A 25,229-nucleotide genomic window follows, 5' to 3' on the forward strand; every position below is an offset into this window, starting at 1 on the left:
CTTCATGATAGATCTACCCAAAATAAGTGCTTGTAAGGGTGATGATGAGGAAGAGGGCATTTGGCTTTGTGGCTCCTTATCTGTAGAATTATCTCTTGGGTCAAACCTGACTGACCCTAATATTATAATCTTGTCTACACCAAGTGAAGACTTACCTCTGCTCCAGTAGTTCCCAACCTTTGGTCCTCTGGGTGTTTTGGACATCACCTCCCACAATTCCTAAGAGTTGGTAAGATGGCTGAGATTTCTGGCTTTTGAAGTTCAAAACACCCAGAGGACGAAAGATTGGGAACCACAGCTCTACTCCAAAACATTTAATGGAATGTGATTATCCAATTTCTAAATATTGGCTCCAGATCAATTGATCATAGTACGACCCACATATCCTCAGTGATTAACCCCCTTTCCTCAAAGATGCAGGTGAGTGGTGTGCAGCAAAAATATTTGGTTTTTGTAGGATTTCAGATTTCTAGATAAAGAGAGACTCAACTTCTATCTATTCTCTTTATTTATACTCTGTCTTTTCCACAGAATCAGAACTCAAATCAAATAAACATCAATACTTTTGTGCAAAGGGGTGACATGAAAGGTTGGTGCATAGCAAGTTAGAAAGATTAGGCCTTCAGCTCTGTACCCATGGACAGAGAATGGGGAAGATAGGTTTAATGCTAGCCCTATGTCACAGACAGAACGCCACCAGATAAGATTCAACACAGTTTATTAAAGATACAGAACCAAAAAATGCTCGTAAAAAACAAGGGGCTAGGCAAACACTCGCCTTCAATATGAAAAGTCACTCAAAAACGGTTCAAAAGATAAACCGGATTAAACAGGAGTTTAATCCGGGTTAAACCAAAAATGCTTACTTCAGCCTGGCACTTTAAACAAACAAAAGCTGGTAAACAAAGATTCAATAAAACATAAATACTGGCAGCAGATTCCTCTCTGCTACTCAGCAGCTGTGGTTGAGTAACTAAGTTGTTACTCCTCCGTGCAGCGGGCGAACTCCGGGTCCAAACACATCAATCAGGGTTGCAGCGGTCAGCGGGGTCCCAATCCGGTCCGAGGTCGATAGCCAGGTGCAGGCGTCTAAGGTTCCACGAATTCCACCGATAGCCACAGAAAGGATAGTCCAAGGTCGTAGTCAGTCAGTCAGTCCAGCGTCAATCCAGAGTAGGTAAACAATGTCCATCAAGAAGACGACGGAGGTCCAAGGTATTCAGCAAACGAAACACACCCGTCTTCAGGAAATTCCCAACAAGAGCCCAAGCGTTCGTCCAGATTACCTTGCCCAACGCAATTAGCCCTGGATTCAAAACCCCATTTTATGCCAGTTTACAACTCCTCATCGCTATCAGCTGCTCCCCTAATTCCAGGTGCCTCATCATCATCATCCTCATCAGAGCTAAAACATCTTTGACTACGCCCCACAGCATCCCCAGCTGTGGATCCCGTTCCATCCCTCCAACTCGTCCACGGGTCCGATCCTGCAACCCGCCAGTCGCTTCCCATGCTATCATTACCAGGAACACCCAAATCCTCCCTCACACGAGTCCATTCCATGTCATCCTCCTCTGAGCTAACCACCTCTTCCTCCATTCCCTCGGTAAAACCTTCAAAGGAATCTTCGTCTGTCGGTTCTGCAAATAAGTCCCGCAGCCATTTCCTCTCTCGCTCCTCAAGAGAGTCTGACTCTCGAGGAGTCTTACGACCACGTCTCCCAGAATTAGAGCCATAAGGCTCAACCATAACACCCTACCATTATTAATCTGTTAGGATTTTCTTGGTGTTAGGGAAAATTACCCAAAAACAGCAGAGCATCCAAAAATATGCAAAGACAGGATACCTTTAACTGAGCATTCAGCTCACAGCAAGCAGAGCATGAAGTGCCATGTGGCTGTAAAGAATTTAGAGCTTAGAAGGCAAACATGCAGTGTTCTGTCTTTAAAATCGCAAAAGGTTTATTTACATCAAAAATAATAATTACATTTCTTAATAGTAAAGAACTGGGTCCTAGCTACTCTATACTCTAAAAGAGAGGGGAAAATCTCCAAATACTACATTTCTCCTGGCACATAAGCAGAGAGAGAGATCTCAATACACACTGCACACACCAAGATGTAAATGTAGAAGTCAAAGACAAAAGGCATGCACCTGCAAAGTATTCATTCTACACAACCAGTCATAATGAGAGCAGAAACAGAGAGGAAAGAAGATATAGATACATTCCTACTGTCGCACCTCAGAATAGTTCACCTTGCTATAAACACCCAGCCACACACAGAAGGAAGTCTTTTGTAGTTTTATTGAGCAAAAGCGCAAATATAAATCAAAGCAGGCAGTTATAATGTTTTCAAGATTGCAGTAAAAGAGTCAATAGGAATCCAATAGTTCATAAGCCATAAAAATCCATTAGTCCATAAGCCATAACAATCCAATAATTCATGAGCCAAAACAGTAGACGATAGATCCCAAAGAACAAAGGCCCAAAGGTTTCAAAGATCCATGAAAGTTCTCTTAGGCATGAAGCAGGAACATCCACTCAGATGAAGCGAGAATTTGCTTTGACAAAGATCTATCTCAAAACACACACTTTTAAAAGCAACCCAAAAATGCATTTCTTTTTCCAGTGGAGGCCTCTCTCTTCCCTGCCAATCTTACACTCCTACGAGGCTGTACTCCCTTCCATAACAGTTGGTCCGCCCTAGATAATGATGGCACCCCTTCAAGGTCCTGAAGACACCGGGGCTTGAGACATCTCTTGCTCATTAATTCCCATGGGAATGTCATCCTGACTGTTATCTATGGCCGGCTGGGTCGGCTGGGTCAACAGTTTATTCTGCTCAAGCTGCATTTCTCGAGCCTCTGAATCAGCCTGTATTATTCCCATGCCATCATCCTGAAATTCATCCTGCATCCCATCATCTGGGTCTTGTATCTGAAACCCAGAATCCCCTTCTTCATCCTCACTTTGGCTATGCTGTGGCTGAGTCACAACACCTACTCTCATCAGGAGACATGGGGGAAAGGATTTCCCTCAGCCTATTTTAAACTACTCCTCATTGAGGACTGAATACTTGGGCAGTGTGGGGTTGAATTCCAACATAATGTACTGTTTTATTATATGTGAGGCATTGAACTTTTGCCATTTACTTGATGTACACTGCTTTGAGTCCTCCCAGGGATGAGAAAAGTGGTATAAAAGTGCAATAAATAAACATAAGCAGAGTAGTTGCAGTCTGAAGTAGCAGAAATTGTTAATGGGTACAAACTGTTACTTACAGTTTCATCTTCCATTTGTAATGCCAGTGATGGGAAGAGGACCTGATGGGATTTTATGTCTCATTTGCATCAAAATAGCTTTGCTAGTTTGTGATACTATGTAACTCTGGGTTACATAGAGTCCCCTTGGGTGGGGTAGAAATGATAGAAATAAATAAATAAAATAACTCAGTGTTTCTCAACATGGGAGTCGAGACCCGGGGGGGGGGGGGTGTCAGGGGGGTCACCAAAGACTATCGGAAAACACATATTTCTGATGGTCTTAGGAACCCCTTTGCCAGAGAAAGTTAAAAATCTCTCTGCCTGTCCTCCTCCTTTTTGGAAAAAATTGTGAATCCTCCTACCAAAAGCCCTGTAATGCCCAGCCTTTCAGTATTTTCTATTGGTCATCGAAGTTCTGTGTGCCATGTTTGGTTCAGTTCCATCATTAGTGGAGTTCAGAATGCTCTTTGATTGTAGGTGAACTATAAATCCCAGCAACTACAACTCCCAAATGACAAAATCAATCCCCCCCAACCCCACCAGTATTCAGATCAGGTACCAGTATTTGTGCCACGTGAATGAAAATATATCCTGCATATAAGATATTTGCATTACAGTTATGCAAAATTACAGTTGTGAAGTAGCAACGAAAATAATTGTATGGTTGGGGGTCACCACAACATGAGGAACTGTATTAAGGAGTCATGGCATTAGAAGGTTGAGAATCACTGATGTAACTTGACTTGAGTGTGGCCCAGACAGCAAAATGTTTTGAACCTGCCCTATTGTGATGTTCTACATGGGACAATTGGAAGTGTGGATATTGTTCCCCCCATTAATATTGGACAGCAGATGGTTTACTACAGAGCAGGAATGGGCAAACTGTGGTTTCCTAGATGCGTTTGGATTGCAATTTCCAACATCACTCTTCATTGGCTATGTTTTTGCTCCCAATATGCATGCTGACCTGAGCCAGTAAGAACTGCCATTTGCTGCTCTGGTCAAGGTAGTTAAATATATTATCCTGCTCTAGTCCTGACAGCTTTCATATTGAGTTTGCCTTTAGGAGAGAATGTTGTTCTCATACTTTGAACAAAAACGTGGGGCATTTGGTTCATTCTTAACAGTTATTTATTCAATGGGAGTCTTTTTGTTTAAACAAGTGACGAAGCAGGCTTTATACACAGCACCATAAAACTGAAAGAATTTTTCTGCAAAATGCCACATACTTTTGTAAGAACAGAGGTCACTAAGTCATACCTTTCACTTACGTTCAATATTCTCTCTCAATTCATGATGTTCAGGTTTATTAGAGCTGTAGTTAAACATGCACCAACCATGAAAATAGGAAGCTATTTGCAGATTAGTCACCTTGGAGAAGGAGAATGGCAAAAAAAAAGTGTGGGGATGAAAGCACAGAATGGGAGATAATTCTTCTCAAACACTGCAAGGGCGATAGAAGAGGAGATGGGCATATTGAAATGGGGGACTGAGATAGAAATTAGCACTGCACACTGCAATCTAATTTGTTTGCTTGCCTTTATGAATTCCATAGTTCCAATAAAATCTATTGAATTTATACTGAGTGGGAAGGAGTAGTAGCTAGTATCCCAGAGGGCAAAATCCAAAATGATCTTCAACAGGGAGAAATGTAAGGTGCTACTTCTTAAGCACAAGAAATGAAATGCAGAGATTTAGGTTGGGTGACATCTGCTTGACAGCAATATATGTGAAAGGGATCTAGGGGCCTGAGTAGACCACAAACTGAACATCAATGGTGGGGTGCAGCATCTTAAAAAGTCAATGTGATTCTAGTCTGCATCAGTTGGAATGTTTTATCTAGATGAGGGGTCCTCAAACTTTTTAAACAGGGGGCCAGTTCACTGTCCCTCAGACCATTGGAGGGCCAGACTATTAGTTACCTTTTACCTCAGGTTCACAAAACGCACAATTAAAGCACCCTGATAGATGGCCACCACCACAACAACAGCAACAACAATAAATAAGGTTGGAAAAGACCCCTAGGGTTATTTAGTCCAATCCCCTTCTGCCTTTGTGCACCAAAAGCACAAGCAAAGCACCCCTTAATAATTAATTAGTAATTAAATAATAATTACGTAAAGGTAAAGGTTTTCCCTGACGTTAAGTCCAGTCATGTCTTACTCTGGGGGTTGGTGCTCATCTCCATTTCTAAGCCGAAGAGCCGGCGTTGTCCTTAGACACCTCCAAGTTCATGTGGCCGGCATGATTGCATGGAGTACCATTACCTTCCCGCCAGAGCGGTACCTATTGATCTACTCACATTGGCATGTTTTCAAACTGCTAGGTTGGCAGAAGCTGGAGCTAACAGCGGCCACTCATGCAGCTCCCGGGGTTTGAACCTGGGACCTTTCCGTCTGCAAGTTCAGCAGCTCAGCACTTTAACGCACTTCACCACCAGGGCTACTAAATAATAATTAATATACCATAATAAACATAAGCAAAGTATTAAAAGGCGTGCACTGGGTGAGGGAGGAGGTGGGAAAGGCACGCACGGCGTGAGTAAAGAGGCGGGAAAGGTGCACGCAGTTTGCAGTTGACACAAACACATTAGCTGATTTCTTACATATCGCAACACAGTGCGCCAAACCTTGGTTACAAAGACCTTTTATAAAAATTTGAACAAAAGTGAATACATCACAGAAACTTCATTGAAAATTACTGACAGGTGCTTCAGCATATTAGATGCAGAAGCAGTCACAATGGAAACTACTTAATTTCTGCTCTTTCTGGACCCCCCCCTTTCGAACCACAAACAATTTCTGCATCTGCTATTTCCCCTCGAAATTCTGCTGTTAGAAATGTTAAACTCCAACGCTTCTTTGAAGCTTAACCACAAACCATTTCCAATAGAATAGCTTCATGTGGGCATAAGTAGAAGTTATCAGATTTCATACTTTGTGCTGTTTATGATTTCCCATACCTAAAACAAGCATTTATTAGTTAAAGGTAAAGGTTTTCCTTTGATGTTAAGTCCAGTCATGTCTGACTCTGGGGGTTGGTGCTCATCTCCATTTCTAAGCCAAAGAGCCTGTGTTGTCCGTAGACACCTCCAAGGTCATGTGGCCGGCATGACTTGCATGGAGCGCCGTTACCTTCCTGCCGGAGTGGTACCTATTGATCTACTCACATTGGCATGTTTTCAAACTGCTAGGTTGGCAGGAGCTGGAACTAACAGTGGCCGCTCCCGCCGCTCCCGGGGTTTGATCCTGGGACCTTTCGGTCTCCAGCTCAGTGCTTTAACGCACTTCACCACCGGGGTTCCATTTATTAGTTAACTGTTCTTTAATAAATATATTTTGCTTTTTGCTAATAATCTTATATAATACCTTGCCTCCCCACCACGTTATTCTGCTTTGATCAGACCTCTCCTGGAACATTGTGCCCACTTCTTGGAACAATTCAAGAAGGATGCTGACAAGCTGGAATGGTAAAGGGTTTGGAAATCATGCCTTATGAGGAGAGGCTTAGAGAGCTGGGTATGTTTAGCCTAAATTGAAGGTTAAGAGGCAACATGATAGCCATGTTTAAATATTTGGAGTTAGCTTATTTTTTGCTGAACCAGAAACTAGGACATGGAGCAGTGGATTCGAACTACAGGAAAAGAAATTCCACTTAAACATTAGGAATAACTTCCTGATGTTAAGAGCTATCTGCCAGTGAAATATGCTGCCCCGGAGTGTGATGGAGTCTCCTTCTCTGAAAGTGTTTAAACAGAAGCTGGATGGCTATCTGTTGGGGGTGCTTTGTTGGGGACTCAGCACAACCTCACACATCGGCAACAATTCAGTGCCTTAAAATAACATACAATTGGTAAACATCTACATTAAAAACCAGAGAATTAAAATATCTAAAAACAAAATACATCAATTATTAAAATCACATAATCCAAAGTCGTAACCCAGGGCCATTCCAATTGTCATTGCACAGATTCTTCATTCATTTATTGCACTGCAGTTAATTCTCCAAAAGCTTGGTCCCATAGCTGTGTTTTAACTTTCTTTCTGAAGGCTAGAAAGAAAAGAGATGATCGAATATCACTGGGAAGTTCCACAATCGAGGGGCCACCACTGAGAAGGCCCTGTCTCTCATCCCCACCTGTGTTCAATGGCTCTGTGTGGTCCTCTAAAGGGACTATCCCTGCCAAATCAGGGACTATCTAATGCCTTAAAATTCAGCGCCATAACCTGAGATCTAATCATGAGGGGCAAGCCTTGGTCATGTTATTATGCGTGAAACATCAAACATAATTTCACAGAGGACTCTATTCTTCTTTGAGAATCATATAAAATGAATGTGAATATGTCATAGGAAAAATCTCTCTATGTAAAATTAATAGTAAACTTCATTTTTAGGCAAGGATGTGAACCCGATCTCCAGGCATTCCACATATGAGATTGTAATTCCTCAAAGACTGACCAACAAGGAAAAACGCTGGACGTATTTTCATGAGGTTTGTTAATCTCTCTGAGAGTGTCTCCTCTTTCCTGCTCTTTATATGATATTCTACTGCATATAGTAGGAGAGGCTACCACAATTTACTTTTGCTTGAGCCTACTCACTTCCCCATAACATCCTGCTGAGTGAATTAAATGCAACCCACCTTAGCTGAGGACAGAGGGAGAGGTTGAGAGGAAAACTGGTAAATTTTAAAAGTAGCTGAAACAACAGGGAAGCAAAAGATTAATCAGAATTATCCTTGCAAATCTGGACAGTTGGAGAATACACTGTCTGGGTTGGATTAAGCTCCCGACCATTAATTGCCTAGCTAAGCAGCTCAAAAGACAGTTGCATCTGTTGAGTAGAAAATTTAGGCACTGCTTTATGCGAACTTCCAGCAGTGTGCGGAAAGGAATGAGGAAGTACTCCATCAAGGACTCGGTGTCACAAGTGGACGATGAAACGACAGCTCCCCCTGTGGCCAGAATCGAGCATACCCTCATGAAGCCAGAAGCTGGAAAATGTTAAATTGCCTCTTGATCTGTCTATATGTCATGTATCTAATGGCACTGCATCTTTGCCATGTATGTGTGCATTGTGATCCGCCATGAGTCCCCTTCGGGGTGAGAAGGGCAGACTATAAATACTGTAAATAGTAAAAATAAATACACTTCAGATGGGTTATTGTGACCTGAATCCTATGGTTCTCCAGATATTGGTGGCTGCAGCTCCCAGTTTTCCCAACCATTGGTTTTGCTGGCTGGGGTTTGCTGGGAGCTGGAGTCCAACAGCATTTGTAGGGCTGCAGGAATTGCCACCCTTGCTATTACTAGTCCTAACAAGAGCAGATCAATTGAATCAATGGCTGCATATGTATGATTCAAAGAGTGTCAGGCCACTGTACTCTTTTAATATCCCCTTCTCCCACAATCGTATTTGAGCTGAACTGAACTGCATAACCTTCCCCACTGCTGCATCAGCACAATTCACATTGAGGGTGCAACAGTCGCAGCCAGACAGATCTACAGGGCTGGAATGTGAAATCTCTTTTCTCTCTACCCATTTCTAATGCAGGCGATCTATTGTAATACTTACAACTCATTAATTGATCAACTATTTGGTAGTAAAGCACCCAATGCCGAACTTATTACTGCACTGTGGATCTAAGTCTCTGTTTAAAAGTGGAAACTGTATGTTTTTGATATCATGAATTTAAGAAAACTGCAAGTTACATGGTGTCTATTAATTTTTTTACAGGAATATCCAGACAACCAACTATCTTACTTGATTCCAACTAGAAATGGCACACACATTCTGAAACTGAAGAAAAATGTGTATGTTAAATTTTTAAATCTAAGAACATCTGATTTTTTTATTTTAATTTGTATAGAATTGTATATTAAAATCTTATTTGAGTAAGCACTCTAAATGAAAGAAGGTATTCAAATGACATTAATTAAAACGTAACAGCAGGAGATGTCCCTTCTGAATTATAGACCAAGAATAAGGAGTTGGGGAAATGTTACCTGTAAAAGTTATCTGACAATTACTGTATATACTCAAGTATAAGCCGACCTGAATATAAGCCGAGGCACCTAATTTTACCACCAAAAACTGGGAAAACAATGACTCCAGTATAAGCCAAGGGTGGTAAATTTCAGAAATAAAAATAGATACCAATAAAATTACATTAATTGAGGCATCAGTAGGCTAAATGTTTTTGAATACTTACATAAAGCTCAAATTTAAGATAAGACTGCCCAACTCTGATCCTATCATTATTCTCATCTTCTTCAATGTAAATGTGCTTATGTATCCTTTTAATAATAATAGAGTAAAATAATACATGTAATAATAATAATAATAATAATAATAATAATAAATACAGGAAAATAATACATGTAATAATAAATAGAGTAAAATAAAAAATGCAATAATAATAATAAGATCAGAGTGAAATAATAAATGTATTATTATTATTATTAATAATAATAGAGTAAAGTAAATATAATAGTAGCAACAATAATGGAGAAAAATAATAAATGTAGTAATACCAATAATAATAGAGAAAAATAATAAATGTACCGTATATTTTCGAGTATAAGCTGACCCAAATATAAGCCAACCAGGACCCTCACCCGAGTATAAGCCAAGGGGGGCTTTTTCAGTTTTAAAAAAGGGCTGAAAAACTAGACTTATTCTTGAGTATATGCAGTATTATCTGCTGTGTCAGATAAGATGGTGTATTTAACTGTCCACAATATGTAATAGAAATGTATTCTCATATGGATAACTGAAGTATCTGGTTTCCTGAAGAATATTTTAATTCCAACACAATGAACTATGTTGTTTTAATTTTGATTTCCAGAAACCTTATTGGTGAACAGTTCATAATGCATACCTACAGCAAAGATGGTAATTTGGAAAGCACTCCCTTTAAAACTAAGGTATGCTGATCATGAGACCTGTCTCTGAAGGACTGACATCTTTTGACTAGAAACTCCAGTTCCATCAACAAACTTTCCCAATTGGATTCATTCCACATGTTTTGGATTACAATACCCATAACATTATTTAACAAATTTGAAAATTTTCCTATTCCTGGTTTAACAGTGTTATTTTCTGTTTAATTGTATGGTACATACTTTGAAAGTACAGTAGAGTCTCACTTATCCAACATAAACGGGCCGGCAGAATGTTGGATAAGCAAATATGTTGGTTAATAAGGAGAGATTAAGGAGAAGCCTATTAAACATCAAATTAGGTTATGATTTTACATTTTTTTCCATGTCAGGAGTAACCGGAGTTGCTTCTGGAGTGAGATAATTGGCCGTCTGCAAGGACGTTGCCCAGGGGACACCCGGATGTTTTGATGTTTTACCATCCTTGTGGGAGGCTTCTCTCATGTCCCCGCATGGAGCTGGAGCTGATAGAGGGAGCTCATCCATGCTCTCCCCGGGTGGGATTCGAACCTGGCAGCTTTCAGGTCAGCAACCCAACCTTCAAGTCACGAGGCTTTTATCCCCTAGGCCACTGGAGGCTCCTATTTTACAAATTAAGCACCAAAACATCATGTTAGACAACAAATTTGACAGAAAAAGTAGTTCAATACGCAGTAATGCTACGTAGTAATTACTGTATTTATAAATTTAGCACCAAAATATCACAATATATTGAAAACGTTGACTACAAAAATGTGTTGGATAATCCAGAACACTGGATAAGCGAATGTTGGATAAGTGAGACTCTACTGTAGTAGTTAAACTCCAGAAACTTCATTTTTGTGACTGGCACAAATATGTTGAATTGGTCAAGACACTATAAGATAGTACAGTAGAGTCTCACTTATCCAACATAAACGGGCTGGCAGAACGTTGGATAAGCGAATATGTTGGATAATGAGAGATTAAGGAAAAGCCTATTAAACATCAAATTAGGTTATGATTTTACAAATTAAGCACCAAAACATCATGTTATACAACAAATTTGACAGAAAAAGTAGTTCAATACGCAGTAATGTTATGTTGTAATTACTGTATTTACAAATTTAGCATCAAAATATCACGATATATTGAAAACATTGACTACAAAAATGCGTTGGATAATCCAGAACGTTGGATAAGCGAGTGTTGGATAAGTGAGACTCTACTCTACTGTAATTGAAAAACTATTGCAAAATGTGCTGCAGGATGTCCCACAAAAACAAAGTTTTTCCAGTTTAATAAACTTTTCCCATGTTTTTATGATAGAAGCAATTAGGAAATATCATTTGTAACCCAGGAACAAAAATGGTGTTACATAGTGTAATCAGTAACCAACACAACAGTGGGCATTGTATTTGGGGACTATGGGTGTTGAAGTCCAAGATATCTACAGAGTGCTGGGTTAAGAAAGTTTAAGAAAGTGCAGGTATAATACTGTTCTAGGAAGCCACAGTGCTGCAGGGCGTTGCTGTCCTGAAATGTGCCACACTTCCTTCTAAGCCCAGATGATTAATAGCACAATAGTTAAGAAACATTTCTAGCTTTACAAATAGTTTTTTCTTTCATGTTTCTATAATTGGCACATGATTTACAAGGGCCAATGTCAAGGTTAAATTCCATTAGCTTATTCTAAATTGACCAATGAATCTATTCCCTTTGTGTCTAAATAGTGAAGAGTTTTCACAGCAGAATTGCTCTTTTAAAATGATACACTTTCCATATAAGTGGGAGATCTGACAATATCCACTTGCAGACATGCCATACATTTTGTTACAAGCATTCTGACAGACTGTCATTTATACCAAGTGAGAGTCCAACTGCAAAGCTAATTAGTTTCTGTACCTGTGATAATTGGATTTTGAAAAAAAAAAAAGCTTCTTATGGAAAGAAGGATCTGTGAGAAAGCTTCAGTGGACACACTTTCCTTCTGTGATAACTCTTTCAGGAGTGATTTTCCCTTCCTAGATTTCTCTGTTACTTCCTGTTGCCTCACCCTGTTGTTATCTATGAGTCATTTGTAAGTTGAATACAGCAGAGTCTCACTTATCCAAGCTTTTTTTTTTTTTTTCGTGTCAGGAGCAACCGGAGTTGCTTCTGGAGTGAGAGAATTGGCCGTCTGCAAGGACGTTGCCCAGGGGACGCCCGGATGTTTTGATGTTTTTACCATCCTTGTGGGAGGCTTCTCTCAAGTCCCCGCATGGAGCTGGAGCTGATAGAGGGAGCTCATCCACACTCTCCCCGGGTGGGATTCGAACCTGGCAGCTTTCAGGTCAGCAACCCAACCTTCAAGTCACTTAGTCCACTACGCCATCTGGGGGCTCCTACTTATCCAAGCTAAACGGGCCGACAGAAGCTTGGATAAGTGAATATCTTGGATAATAAGGAGGGATTAAGGAAAAGCCTATTAAACATCAAATTAGGTTATGATTTTACAAATTAAGCACCAAAACATCATGTTATACAACAAATTTGACATTAAAAGTAGTTCAATAAGCAGTAATGTTATGTTGTAATTACTGTATTTATGAATTTAGCACCAAAATATCACAATATATTGAAAACATTGACAGCAAAAATGGCTTGGATAATCCAGAGGCTTGGATAAGCAAGGCTTGGATAAGTGAGACTCTACTGTATTTGTAACTCAGAGACTGCCTGTACATGGCATATATGAAACTACAAGTGAATTTATCATTTAGACTTGGTTTTATTTCCAAGATAACTCATTAAGAATATGCAAATATTCTTTAAAAAAATAAAAATACAAAATACAAAACTTTTTGGGTACAAGCATTTTGGATCCCAATGTGACTTTGGGAAGCATTTTAAACACAGGGGTTAAAAGTTTTGCAAGTTCTGATTGTGAATGTTTCCTCTCAGTTTTTTTATGAGACAAAGAAGGAAAGTGATTTGCAGACTATTGATTATTTAGGTGTGCTAAGGCTGATACCTCTGTACTTTAGAATCTATAGAAATCTATAGCATTTAAAAATAAGGGGACAATGTGAATAAACATGCCATAGTTGTTTCTGTCAGACGTTTCGTTTGCTGTTTGTATCTGAAACCCCTCTTATTTATTTGATTTCAGGACCATTGTTATTATCGTGGAGTAGTTGAAGGGATTAAGGATTCCTGGCTTGCACTCAGTACCTGTGATGGCCTTAGGTATGTATTAACTTTTATCTTCTCCCATCTTTACTTGAGTTTTAGTTAATCCTATTGCTATGAATTGTTTCGTTGTAATTATATATCTGAGTGGATCTTAATTTTTCCTTTTATGGTTTTAGGGGAATCCTCCATGTTGGTGGTAGACGATATGGTATGGAACCGGTTACTGGATCCGATCGATTTGAACACTTCTTCTTTATATTAGAAAATTCTCACCAGCCCTTTACATGTGGTGTGTCAAACGATGTTCAATACCATGATCAGAGTTCAGAGAGCTTTTTCAAATACACAAATGTGTCACATAGTGTGGAGACATTTCTTAGGGTAAATGCATTTCTGTCTTTTCCCACCTAAAATTATATAGCTTGATATTGTATACCTTAATCTTAGTAATTCTAGTGTTCAATAGTAATTCTGTTAATTGTTTTTGTAAAAAAATATTACTGATTTATTTCATATTTGGGTAGATTTTTCTCTCCCGCTTTACTCTTATTTTAGTTCTGCAGTTAAAATAGTACAAAGAAAAATGGGACACTGATTAAAAAAGAAGAAGTTGCTCATATGAACTGTCTGCTTGAATTCAACTTGAGTTGATCTCTTCATTTTTATTTATTCAGTTATTTATATTTCTTTAACCAAAACAAAGAGGCTTAAAATTCTTAATTTTACAGTTCCCTGCCCTCAGGTATACAATCTAAATAAGACATGAACATACAGAAAAGGGAATGGCATTCAAGGAGGGGATTAGGTCCAGTAGATATTGCTGGTTCTTCGCTCCCTTCCAGGTTAGGGCAGTAGCAGTTGGGATGAAGAAAGGCTGTTTCATCTTCTTTTGAGCCTATGCATAATAAAGCTATGTTTCTCTCCTTTTGAGTCTAGGGCAATAGCAGTTAAGATAGTGCTGGGGGAGGGGGGGTGAGGCTTTTATCTACTTCTGGGCTTTACCATGACGGAGCTGTGTCTGCCTCTTCTTCCTTTCCTTCAGTGCCAGGGCAGTGACATCTGGGATGGAGGTAGGAGCTTTTATCTACTTCTAGGCTTAGGCATAATGGAGCTGCTTTTTCCTATCTCCTTACAAGATTATGACATTAATGGTTATTTATTTATTTATTTAACGTGTCAGAAGCGAACCGAGGGTACAGTTGTAATGTATTTAAAAAGACAAAACAAAGTTTAAAAACTTGGCATTATACTACCGTATATACTCGAAGATAAGCCAAGTTTTTCAGCCCTTATTTATGAGCTGAAAAAGCCTCCCCCGGTTTATATTCGGGTCAAGATCAAGCCAGAAGCCACAGTATGATTTCTTTTCCAAAACCTCCCTCCTCTGCTTCTCCTCCCAAGCTGGTTATCTTATTTTTTTGAGAGAGACAGAGACAAGAAGCGACTGTTTTCAAAAGCAAAAGGAGAGTGTGAGAGAAACCCTTGCAAGCCAGATGGCATGGGTAGAAGGGGAATAAAAAAAGATATTCTTGCAAATTTGCACAATTCATTATTATTATTATTATTATTATTATTATTATTATTATTACTATTATTGCAAGAACATTTAAGTCTAAAGGAAGGAGGGAAAAGAGAGCAACAGAAGGTGTGTATTTCTTTTTATTCCTAAGGAAACAAAAATGAGGTGGGTTTTTTTGGGAGGGGGGGAGAAGTTTTAAAAAGCCTTTTCTGGCTACCTTTAGAGTTTGAAAAAGGGAGAAAGAAAAGAGGTGGGAAAGGGCAGGAGAAAAGAGGACAAAGTTGTTTTTACGGGGACTTTGCTTGCATTTCTTCCTTGGGCAAATGCATGCCTCAAAGCTTCTAAGTATTTATATAGATGTTCCCCCTACAAATACATTAATATATGAATTTTCTCCTCATATGTTTACAGGTCTTTGCAAATCCTATGTAAATATAGATAACTAGAGATTTCCATGTACATATGTTCCTATATGTATACATTAATTTTATATATGAATTTTATATGAATTTTACCCTCACATGTTTGCAAGTGCAGAGGGAAAATGTGCGTGCGTGCACACATAGACACACAGATGTCTAGATAGATATTAACATTGATAAATAGGGCTTGCAAATATTGCAGGAGGAAAATGCACATAGAGAGAGGATTTGCAAAGGTTTCAGGGGGAAATACACATGTGAAATTAGTATATATATATATATATAGATCTATATCTAGCCCTGCATTGTTTATGTAGGCATTATACGTTTGCCTTTTACTATGTTGGAAGCTGGCCTGAGTCCCCAGGGGGAGATAGATAGGGCAGGGTACAAATGAAGCTGTTGATGATGATGATGATTATTATTATAAAGTTATTGTTGCTTTTCCACTTATAGAGTTAGTTTACTGTTTTTCTTTGAAATACGGTAAATATTCAAAACATTTAACCCACTGATGCCTCAATTAATGTAATTTTATTGGATCTAATTTTGTTTTTGAAATTTATCAGTAGCTGCTGCATTTCCCACCCTCGGCTTATACTCGAGTCAATAAGTTTTCCCAGTTTTTTGTGGTAAAATTAAGTGCCTTGGCTTATATTCGGGTTGGCTTATACTCGAGTATATACAGTAAATGCCATTTGAGCAGTAGCTGGCCACTTAGAGTGCCTTTGATGTTGCTATAAGAAGATCCTCCATTGTGCCTGTAATAGGTGGACTATGGTTTGCTCTTCTCCACATTCGCATGTCGTGGACTCCACTTTCTGGCCTCATTTCTTAATGAGTGCCAGAGCGCAGTCTATTCAGCACCTTCCAAGTCGCCCAGTCTTGTGTGTGCCCGGGGGGGGGGGGGGAAATCTCTCATTCGTTATCAGCCATGGTGTTAGGTTCCGTTATTGTTTTTTTTTTTACAAAAACAATAACAGTTTTAGCCTGCCACTTTTGGACTCTCACTTGCTGTGGTGTTCCTGTGAGTATCTCTGTAGATCTTAGAAAACTGTTTCTTGATTTAAGGAATTGGCGCGTTGGCTGATATCTGAACAGGGAACGGGCCAGAGATGTCACTGCCTTGGTCCTTTCATTATTGGCTGCTACTTCTTGGCGGAGGAAGGTGGTGCAATACTGGTTAAACAGTATAATTTGTCCACATCCATTGTTTTAATGTGGTGAGATGTGTTCCATACTGGACATGCATATTCAGCAGCAGAGTAGCAAAGCGCAAGGGTAAATGTCTTAACTGTGTCTGGTTGTGATCCCCAGGTTGTGCCAGTCTGCTTTCGTATGATATTATTTCTAGTGCTCACTTTTTACTTGATAGTCAAGCAGTGCTTCTTGTAAGTCAGATGGCAGTCCAGGGTAACTCCCAGGTATTTTAGTGTGGTGCAATGCTCCAGTGAGATTCCTTCCCAGGTAATCCTCAGAGCTTGAGATGCTTGTCTGTTCTTAAGGTGAAAAGCACACATCTGTGTTTTTGATGGATTAGGAATCAGCTGTTTTTCCTTGTAATAGGCATAAGAGCACCTAAAGCTTCAGAGAGCTTCTGTTCAACTATTTGAAAGCTCCCTGCTTGGGCGGTGATGGCACGATCGTCAGCATAGATAAAACTCTCTGTCCCTTTTGGCAGTGGCTGATCATTTCTGTAAATGTTAAATATTGATGGAGCAAGCACACTCCCCTGAGGCAGGCCACTCTTCTGTTTCGTCATGTACTTCTCTGGTCCTGGAATTCAACAAAAAAGCTCCTGTTTTTTAACAACTTCCTGTAATAAACAGTGACAGTTGATATGGAGGGAGAACCTTTCATTTACTTCTGGGACTAGGCAGAATAGAACTGTCTCTTCTTCTCTCTCTTTTGGTTTAGGGAAGTGGAAGTTGGGGTGGAAGGAGGTCCTTTCATTTGCTTCTGGAACTAGGTAGTTGGATGGACACAGGGTAGTTTATCTGCTTCTGATGTGATACAAGATGAAACCATGCTTGACTCTTCTTTGCTCCCTCTGAGGCCAGGACAGTGGCAGCTGGGATGGAAGGAGGGCCCTTTATCTGCTTCTGGGTCTAAGCATGATGCCTACTTCAAAAATGTACATTTTTTAAAAAATGAAAAGAGCGTGTGCACCTGCAGAAATGAAACTATAGCTTATGCAGTCTTATTTCCACTTTACAGAGAAGAAGAGCTGTGCTGCCAGAGAAAAGATATGTGGAACTGTATATCGTTGTTGATCATAACAGGGTAATTTTTCTTGGCTTAATATATTCTACTGCCATGTTTGAATTTCTTCTCCTAAAACGTGCTGTATTTTGAATTGTTTTAGTATTTGTTGAAAAAATCTGATACTGGAGCTGTACAAAAGGACGTGGTTGAACTGACTAATTACGTGGATGCGGTAAGTCATCACAACATTTTTTAGGCAATGTGACACCAACTTGTAGAAAAAGGAAGAGGGGCAGTCATGTAGCCCTCCAAATGTTGGACTACAACTCCATCAGCTCCCAGCTATTGAAGCCAATGGTGACCAATTTAAGGCATTACAATCCAGCAGCATCTGGAGAACTACAAGATTCTTGCCCTTGGCCTGAATCCAATTACTAGTCCTAACTATAGTAGAAACATTGAATTGGTGGGACTTGCTCAAAGTTGACTCACCAAGTTTTCCTTGAGTCATTGGGTCTATTCTAGTTAGGACTAAAACTGGGGAACATTTTAGACCAATGTTTGTTTGTTTTTGTTTTGGTTGTATCCATTAATATAACTTACCCAATTAGAGGAATTTCCAGGCTTCTATGGAAAAATTCGACTCTTCATATCCTAAAATCTTTTATTATTTGGTTTATACGTATTCAGACTTTGTTTACAAATATTGTGGCTGAAAAGAGTACTGTACTTTTACACGACTATAAACATGAGGCATGTGATAATTTCGAATCCTTTGTTGAGACAGATCCCTTGACTCATACCTTCACTATAAATGAGAGATAGGTATTCAACCAGTTCTCCTGTCTCACAAAGATCCAGGCTTGAAACAAGCAATAAGCCCATCAAGCTACCTTCTCACCCTTTTATCCAAATCTCAGAAACCAGACTTAGTGGGTGAATGAGAAAGTTTTAGGAAAGAGGATTTGTTTGGTTCTTTGGGGAATTCCAGAGTTGTGCCCGGAGGACTTAATAAGGTTGTCCATCTGAGCCTTGGTTGTGGCTTCAATTTGGGGAGGGGGGGTGTTGATAACACTATCAACACCTTTTGCTTATACATCATAATTGTTGTGGTGTATGGTCCACAAAATCCTATCCAAACAACAGAAAGCATAAAATTGAAACAGATTAAAGTAGCATGGAGAATTCTGCCCCACTTATCTCTTGGTATGTTGTTAGCTCCCTTTACCATACCTTTTCCACATAATAACAGATTTTAGGATCACATTCTAGAAGGCCTATTTTGTGAGTCTTACTCCACCAGATTCTCCATTTCTTGAAAGACATTGTAGAGCTACATATACTCACTGCTGCAATGTCAATTGCTAATGCTGGCCCACTGCATCTCTTTTGCTTACCGTGTTTCCCCGAAAATAAGACAGTCTCTTATATTAATTTTTGCTCCCAAAGATGCGCTAGGTCTTATTTTCAGAGGATGTCTTATTTTTTCATGAAGAATTCACATTTATTGTTGAACAAAAAAATAAACATTTATTACATACTGTACAGTAGTTGTCATCACAAACCAGCATAACTAGACAAACTGTGAATCCTATCAAGAATTTCTTGTTACCATTATTTCCATGTACAACAATCTATGGTATGTACATTTACTGATCCTGCATGCTCTGGTGTTCTGTTTGGCGGGAATGCTTCCAAACAAAAACTTTGCTAGGTCTTACTTTCGGGGATGGCCTTATATTTAGCAATTGCTTTTAATGTTTTGAAAAAATAAAATGCAGAATGTTAATGAACTATTATAAGATTATAGAGGAGTTTGTTCATGTCTAAATAACTGTATTTGCAGATGTTCAGTCCCTTAAACATACAAGTTGTCCTAATTGGGGTGGAAATATGGACGAGTGAAAACCCAATAGATGTGACTGGGCCAGCTGGAGATGTACTGAGCAAATTTGTAGCATGGAGACACAACGTTCTCACAAAAAGACCAAGAAATGACGTCAGCCACCTCCTCATGTAAAGATTGCTCTTCTATATAAATCACCCTGTGATTATAGATGGGAATACATGGAAACCTGACTTTAAAAAATACATGACAGAATCTGTAGCTGGGAGAATCATGCAGGTCAGAGCCATCTGATGAAATGCCTTCTTGTGCAATCATCCATACAGGCCTGATAACTGTGGCTCTTGAGGGCCTTCTCATTAACAGAACCACCATAAATTGAAGCTGATTATAATGTACTTGTCTGAACACTAGAGTTCTCTAACAGAGGATTCTACTTCCCCCAGATACAAATCCTAGGATTCCATAGGATGGAGGTGATACAGTCCTGATTTTTTTTCATATAAAAGTTGAAAATCTTACCCAATCTGCTAAACTCCCCACATTAGATGCCACAGACTGCATTTGCAGAGCAGTTCACAACATGAACATATTTCTAGTTTCCACAGTATATACTTTTCCCCTTTGTATCACAGAGGCAGAAAAGCATTTGGTACTGCGGTTGGAATGGCTTTTGTTGGCACTGTCTGCAGTCCAGCTCATGGAGGCTCAATCAGTACTGTAAGTATATTACATTTTTTTCTTTTTTGGTCTTATTGTGTCTTCCCTTTATTTAGTTCAGTGGTTCTCAATCTGTGGGTCCCTAGGTGTTTTGACCTATAACTCCCAGAAATCCCAGCTAGTTTACCAGCTGTTAAGACTTCTGGGAGTTGAAGGCCAAACCATCTGGGGACACAGGTTGAGAACCACCGATCTAGTTCAACAGCATCTTGGAAATATGCCTGAGGGTTTCGTTAATGGTTGAGCATGCTATTAAATCTTTATGCATACATATTCTAGCTTGATAAATATAGCTATAGGTTTTGCTTGGGATGTCTTAGGAAATAAACATCTGTATTTGCACTTTTATGTTTTTGTCCTGGTTGGTGATTGCAATAAATTATTCACTTGATGTATTCCAGGGAGAGGAGAAAGTGTTTGATAAGAAGTGTTATCATACAGGATAGTATTGGGTTGTGGTTAGGTATTGACAGCCAAATATAAATCTTTATTGGGCTATGATACTTATTGGATAACCCTGAGCAGTTACTTAGTAAATGTCTGGGCAACCGTTATAGTAAGTCACTCTTCCTTTACCCCACTATCAAAATATGAGGAGGAGTAATCACTAGTGTTTTCTATTCAAAAAATTGCTGGAGAGGATACCTAGAATCGAGAACATATATACATATGTGTTGGCAATGTAAATATGTCAGTAATTTTTGGAGAAAAGTATTTAGAGTAATAGAGGATATAATGAACATTAAAATAGAATAAAGTCCTAGTTTAGCTTTATTATCATTATATAATAATAAATAACTAAAAGAAGATAAAGACATGATAACAAACTTAACAATAGCAAGACTGCGTATAGCAAGGAATTGGAAAAGAAAAATAAATATACAAATAGAGGCATGGTATAAGTATGGAAATTGGCAATAAATGATATGTAAATTAAAAGTTAAAAGAGGGATATGAAAACGAAGTGACTTTTACAATGTATGGAGAAATTTATTGAAAAAGGATTCAAAGAGAAAGACAGAAAGTTACCTCCAAAAGAGGAAATGAGATTTTGGACAGAGGATATATAAAAATAGTGGCTTGGGTGGAGGGGAACACGGTGATGTGGGATAGAAAATGTGTATAAGAATAAAAATAATAGTAGATGCCAAAAGTGAATGTATGGTAGATTTTATTGAATATTATGTGTCTGCTGTAAAACAAACAACGTATAACAAATGTATTGAATTATGATAAAATAAATAAATAATATATTTTTAAAAATAGTAAATGACGTGAAGAGATGGAAGACTTTTTTTGCATTTTTATGTGATGACAAACATGGGCTGCAGTTAGTAGAGCCTTGATTGAAAGTAAACACAATTTTTCCTGTATCATAAATCATAGTCTCTCAGGGTCCAGGGAGTGTGAGGTGGAGTTGAGGGATGTCACCTTAGAGGATAATTTCTGTGATTCTGTAAGTCTCTAGATTGTTGTAAACCAGATTTCGACAGCAGAGGTGACAAAAGTTTGAAAAGAACTACCTGGTTGCTGCAAAGTTTTCATGTGTTCACATCATTGTTAAACTATGTTCTTCTCTTTGCCAGTTTGATCATGATACCGTGCTAAGTCATGCTAGTATTGTTGCGCATGAACTGGGACATAACCTGGGAATGAATCATGATGATAAAAATTGTCCAGGTGCCTACATTATGCACAGTATAGACAAGTAAGAGCTCTTATTTTTTCTTTCAAAAACCAAATGTATTTTCTATCTATATATCAGGGTCTAGTACGCCAGTCTGCTCTGTTGGACCTCAAGTTTTCAGACTCTTACTATCAGATATGATAATCCAGCAATGGTGTAGTGCGATAGCATTGATGTAGTTGCATTATTGAAGCTGGTCCTATTTCTTAAATTAGTGCTGCTCTAGATTTCCCAGTAGACATTTGCCTTACTCCAAATGACTAGGCTCATATATCTTTTTGTAAAAGTTCCATCACATTTCTAAGTGCGCCATCCACACAACTTTTTAACTTGAGTTCTTTGTTGCTTTGGAAGGTTTACTGGTGCAATTGTGGTAAATTTGGACATTGGAGTCCCCTAGGATTGGATTGCGTTCCACATAACTGGACAGGGCATCATTTTTAGCCCATGGGTCAGATATTGCATACCCCTGGGGCTTATGCAAATGCATTGTACCCATACAAGAGACATCATGAGTTTTTTGCAGGCAAGGTGAATAAATATGCCACATAAGTGCTTGAAATTGTTACTTTTTTGGACAACAACTCTTAGCATCCTCTAGCTCATTGGTCTGAAGAATTTAGAGAATTGTAGCCCAAAAAAATAATGTATTTCCTACCGTAGTAGGTCCAAGAACTTATTTTTGTATTTCCTAGTGGGTCCAGGAACTTCAGTAGCTGCAGTGAGAATGACTTTGAGCAGTTCATCTTGAAAGGTGGAGGAACCTGTCTTAGAAATGCTCCCAAACCAAGTGACATTTTCACAGAACCTGTATGTGGCAATAACATTGTGGACAGAAATGAAGAATGTGATTGTGGCACTCCTAAAGTAGGTAATTTTTGAAACATTGTTTAGATTAAGCATTCCGTGTTTTAATATCTTAAAAACATTACAGACAAATACTCTGGATAACTTTGTCTTCAGTTGAACCTTAATTTTATAATTTGCTCTTGACGATTTGGCACAGAATGCCCAAATGATTATTTTCTCTTAACAGGAGTGTTCAAACCCTTGCTGTGATGCTGCCACTTGCAAACTGACACCTGGATCAGAATGTGCAGAAGGATTGTGCTGTGAAAAGTGTCAGGTGAGCTCCTTTACAGTATCTTTTCTGTAATCCTAGGGACCTTAATTCATAAACTAGCTTGGGGACCCAGCAGTGCCTGGGTTATATTAGAAAAAAGCATTGTTTGTTTTAGGATGTTAGGTAATATCACTTTAGTCTGGTCAAGATCCGTCGTTGGCTGGGTTCAGTGCTGTCTGTATATGGGTGAACTACAACTCCCAGATTCCCAGGGCAATTAGCCCCAAACCCTGCCAGTATTCACAGTTGGCCATGTTGGGTCTGTGTGCCAAATTTAGTCCAGATCTGTCGTCAGCTGGGTTCAGGGCTCTCTGGATAAGGGTGAATTACAGCTCCCAGATCCGAGGCCAATCACCCCAAGATCAGGCCTGTATGTACAGTTGGCCATGTTGGGTCTGTGTGCCAAGTTTGGTCCAGATCTGACGTCAGCTGGGTTCAGTGCTTTCTGGCTGCAGGTGAACTATAACTCCCAAAATCAAGGTCCATTCCCACTAACCCCTGAAGTATGTTCAGTTGGTCATGGGGCTTCTCTGTGCCAAGTTTGGTCCCAGTCCATTGTCAATGGGGGTCACAGTATCTGTGAAGGTACTGCAAATCCCATCATCCATGGCAAGTTTGGTCCAGATCCATCATTGGTTGGGTTAACAGTGTTCTCTGGATGTAGGTCAAGTACAACTCTTGTAAATCATGGTGTGAATTCTCCCCAAACCTCTTGTTCAGTTGCTGATCAATTCCTCTGTTAACTGTGTGCCATAGGAAAGGGTAGGAAAGTGGTTAAGGTAGAGGCAGTGGGTGGGGTCATGCAAAGAAACAAACAAACAAACAAACAAACAAACAAAGAAAGAAAGAAAGAAAGAAAGAAAGAAAGAAAGAAAGAAAGAAAGAAAGAAAGGAGATGAAACAAATAATTTTGCTTGTTTTCTGCTGCTCCGAGAATAGAACATTAGCCAATGGATTCAAATTACAAAAAGAAAAACATTTTTCTTGTAACTAAACATTAAGAAGGCCCATTTTTAACTCTCAGAGCTGTTTAGCAGTGTAATAGATTGTTTCTGGGGGTCATCTTTGGATATTTAAACAGAGGTTGGATGCCCATTTTTCGAAAGCGCTGTAGTTATGTATTTCTGCATAGCATGATTAGAGAGCTTTTATGCGTCCTTCCATACATTCTTCCAAAAGTATTATTATTCAAAACAGTCATCACAGGGGCATGTTTCCTGTGTCTCCCATGCCACTCCATGTTATAATATCACAATCTTTTTATGGTCTTCAGGCATAAAAAAGTAACAGACATCCTATTTTCTAGTTCAAAGTAGCTGGAATCAAGTGCAGGAAAAAAGGGAATACCTGTGATCTCCCCGAATATTGCAATGGAACCTATCATGACTGCCCCGATGATGTGTATATCATGGATGGCTATCCCTGTAACAATATGAAAGATTACTGCTATAGTGGAGTTTGTCAGAATTATGATTCTCAATGTGAATTCCTCTTTGGAAAAGGTATGTTTCAAATTCATAACGCACATCATGCAAATGAAGTTGGCAGACATGTCTGTTCAGAAAGTACTGAGACACCAAGGAAAAATATTGAAGTATTTTTTTTACAAATAAACATTTGTTTTAATAGGAGCCAAAAAAGGACCAAATATTTGTTTTGAAATTGCAAATAGCAATGGAGACAGATTTGGGAATTGTGGGATGTCTGGAGGAAATTTTGTAAAATGCACCCAAGCGTAAGTAACCTGAAAGTTGTATTTGTATTCTATAATTGCATTAATACTTCACTTCTGTGCACTCTTAGACTCCTTCTGCACTGCCATATAAAATCCATATTATCTTCTTTGAACTGGATTATATGGCAGTGTAGACTCGTATAATCCAGTTCAAATCAGATAAATTGGATTATCTGCTTTGATAATCTGGATTATATGGCAGTGTAGAAGTGGCTTTAATTGGGGTTATAAACCAATGAATGCACCTTATGTAGTTGTAATTGACTAACGTGTTACTCCTTCTCATGCCATTCACCACCTTCTCCTACACATTAGTTCTTAAGGTAAACGTAAAAGTTTCCCCTGACATTAAGTCTAGTCCTGCCCGACTCTGGGAGTTGGTGCTCATCTCCGTTTCTAAGCCGAAGAGCCAGTGTTGTCCATAGACACCTCCAAGGTCATGTGGCCAGCATGGCTGCATGGAGCACCGTGACCTTCCTGCAGAAGCAGTATCTATTGATCTACTCACATTTGCATGTTTTTGAACTGCTAGGTTAGTAGAACCTGGGACTAATAGCAAGAGCTCACTTCGCTCCCCGGATTCAAACCGCCAACGTTTCAGCAGCTCAGGGTTTAACCCACTGCACTATCAAGGG

The 25,229-nt window shown here is 39.1% G+C and overlaps 1 protein-coding gene across 2 annotated transcripts in view; it reads left to right on the forward strand.

Annotated features, from left to right (window-relative positions):
- The window catches only part of LOC100560442 (disintegrin and metalloproteinase domain-containing protein 9), a 53,200-nt gene that overhangs the window by 17,696 nt on the left and 10,275 nt on the right, over positions 1-25,229 (forward strand). For both annotated transcript variants that reach the window (XM_008106727.3, XM_008106728.3), the window contains exons 3-16: positions 7,659-7,756; positions 9,001-9,077; positions 10,112-10,190; positions 13,315-13,391; positions 13,514-13,718; positions 17,496-17,561; positions 17,644-17,715; positions 19,330-19,499; positions 19,965-20,049; positions 21,636-21,757; positions 22,432-22,603; positions 22,773-22,862; positions 24,166-24,361; positions 24,489-24,594. In XM_008106727.3, the coding sequence (XP_008104934.2) occupies positions 7,659-7,756; positions 9,001-9,077; positions 10,112-10,190; positions 13,315-13,391; positions 13,514-13,718; positions 17,496-17,561; positions 17,644-17,715; positions 19,330-19,499; positions 19,965-20,049; positions 21,636-21,757; positions 22,432-22,603; positions 22,773-22,862; positions 24,166-24,361; positions 24,489-24,594 (1,615 nt within the window). The remainder of the gene's footprint in view (positions 1-7,658; positions 7,757-9,000; positions 9,078-10,111; positions 10,191-13,314; positions 13,392-13,513; positions 13,719-17,495; positions 17,562-17,643; positions 17,716-19,329; positions 19,500-19,964; positions 20,050-21,635; positions 21,758-22,431; positions 22,604-22,772; positions 22,863-24,165; positions 24,362-24,488; positions 24,595-25,229) is intronic.

The sequence above is a fragment of the Anolis carolinensis genome, chromosome 3 (assembly GCF_035594765.1).
Source record: "Anolis carolinensis isolate JA03-04 chromosome 3, rAnoCar3.1.pri, whole genome shotgun sequence".
NCBI lineage: Eukaryota > Metazoa > Chordata > Lepidosauria > Squamata > Dactyloidae > Anolis > Anolis carolinensis.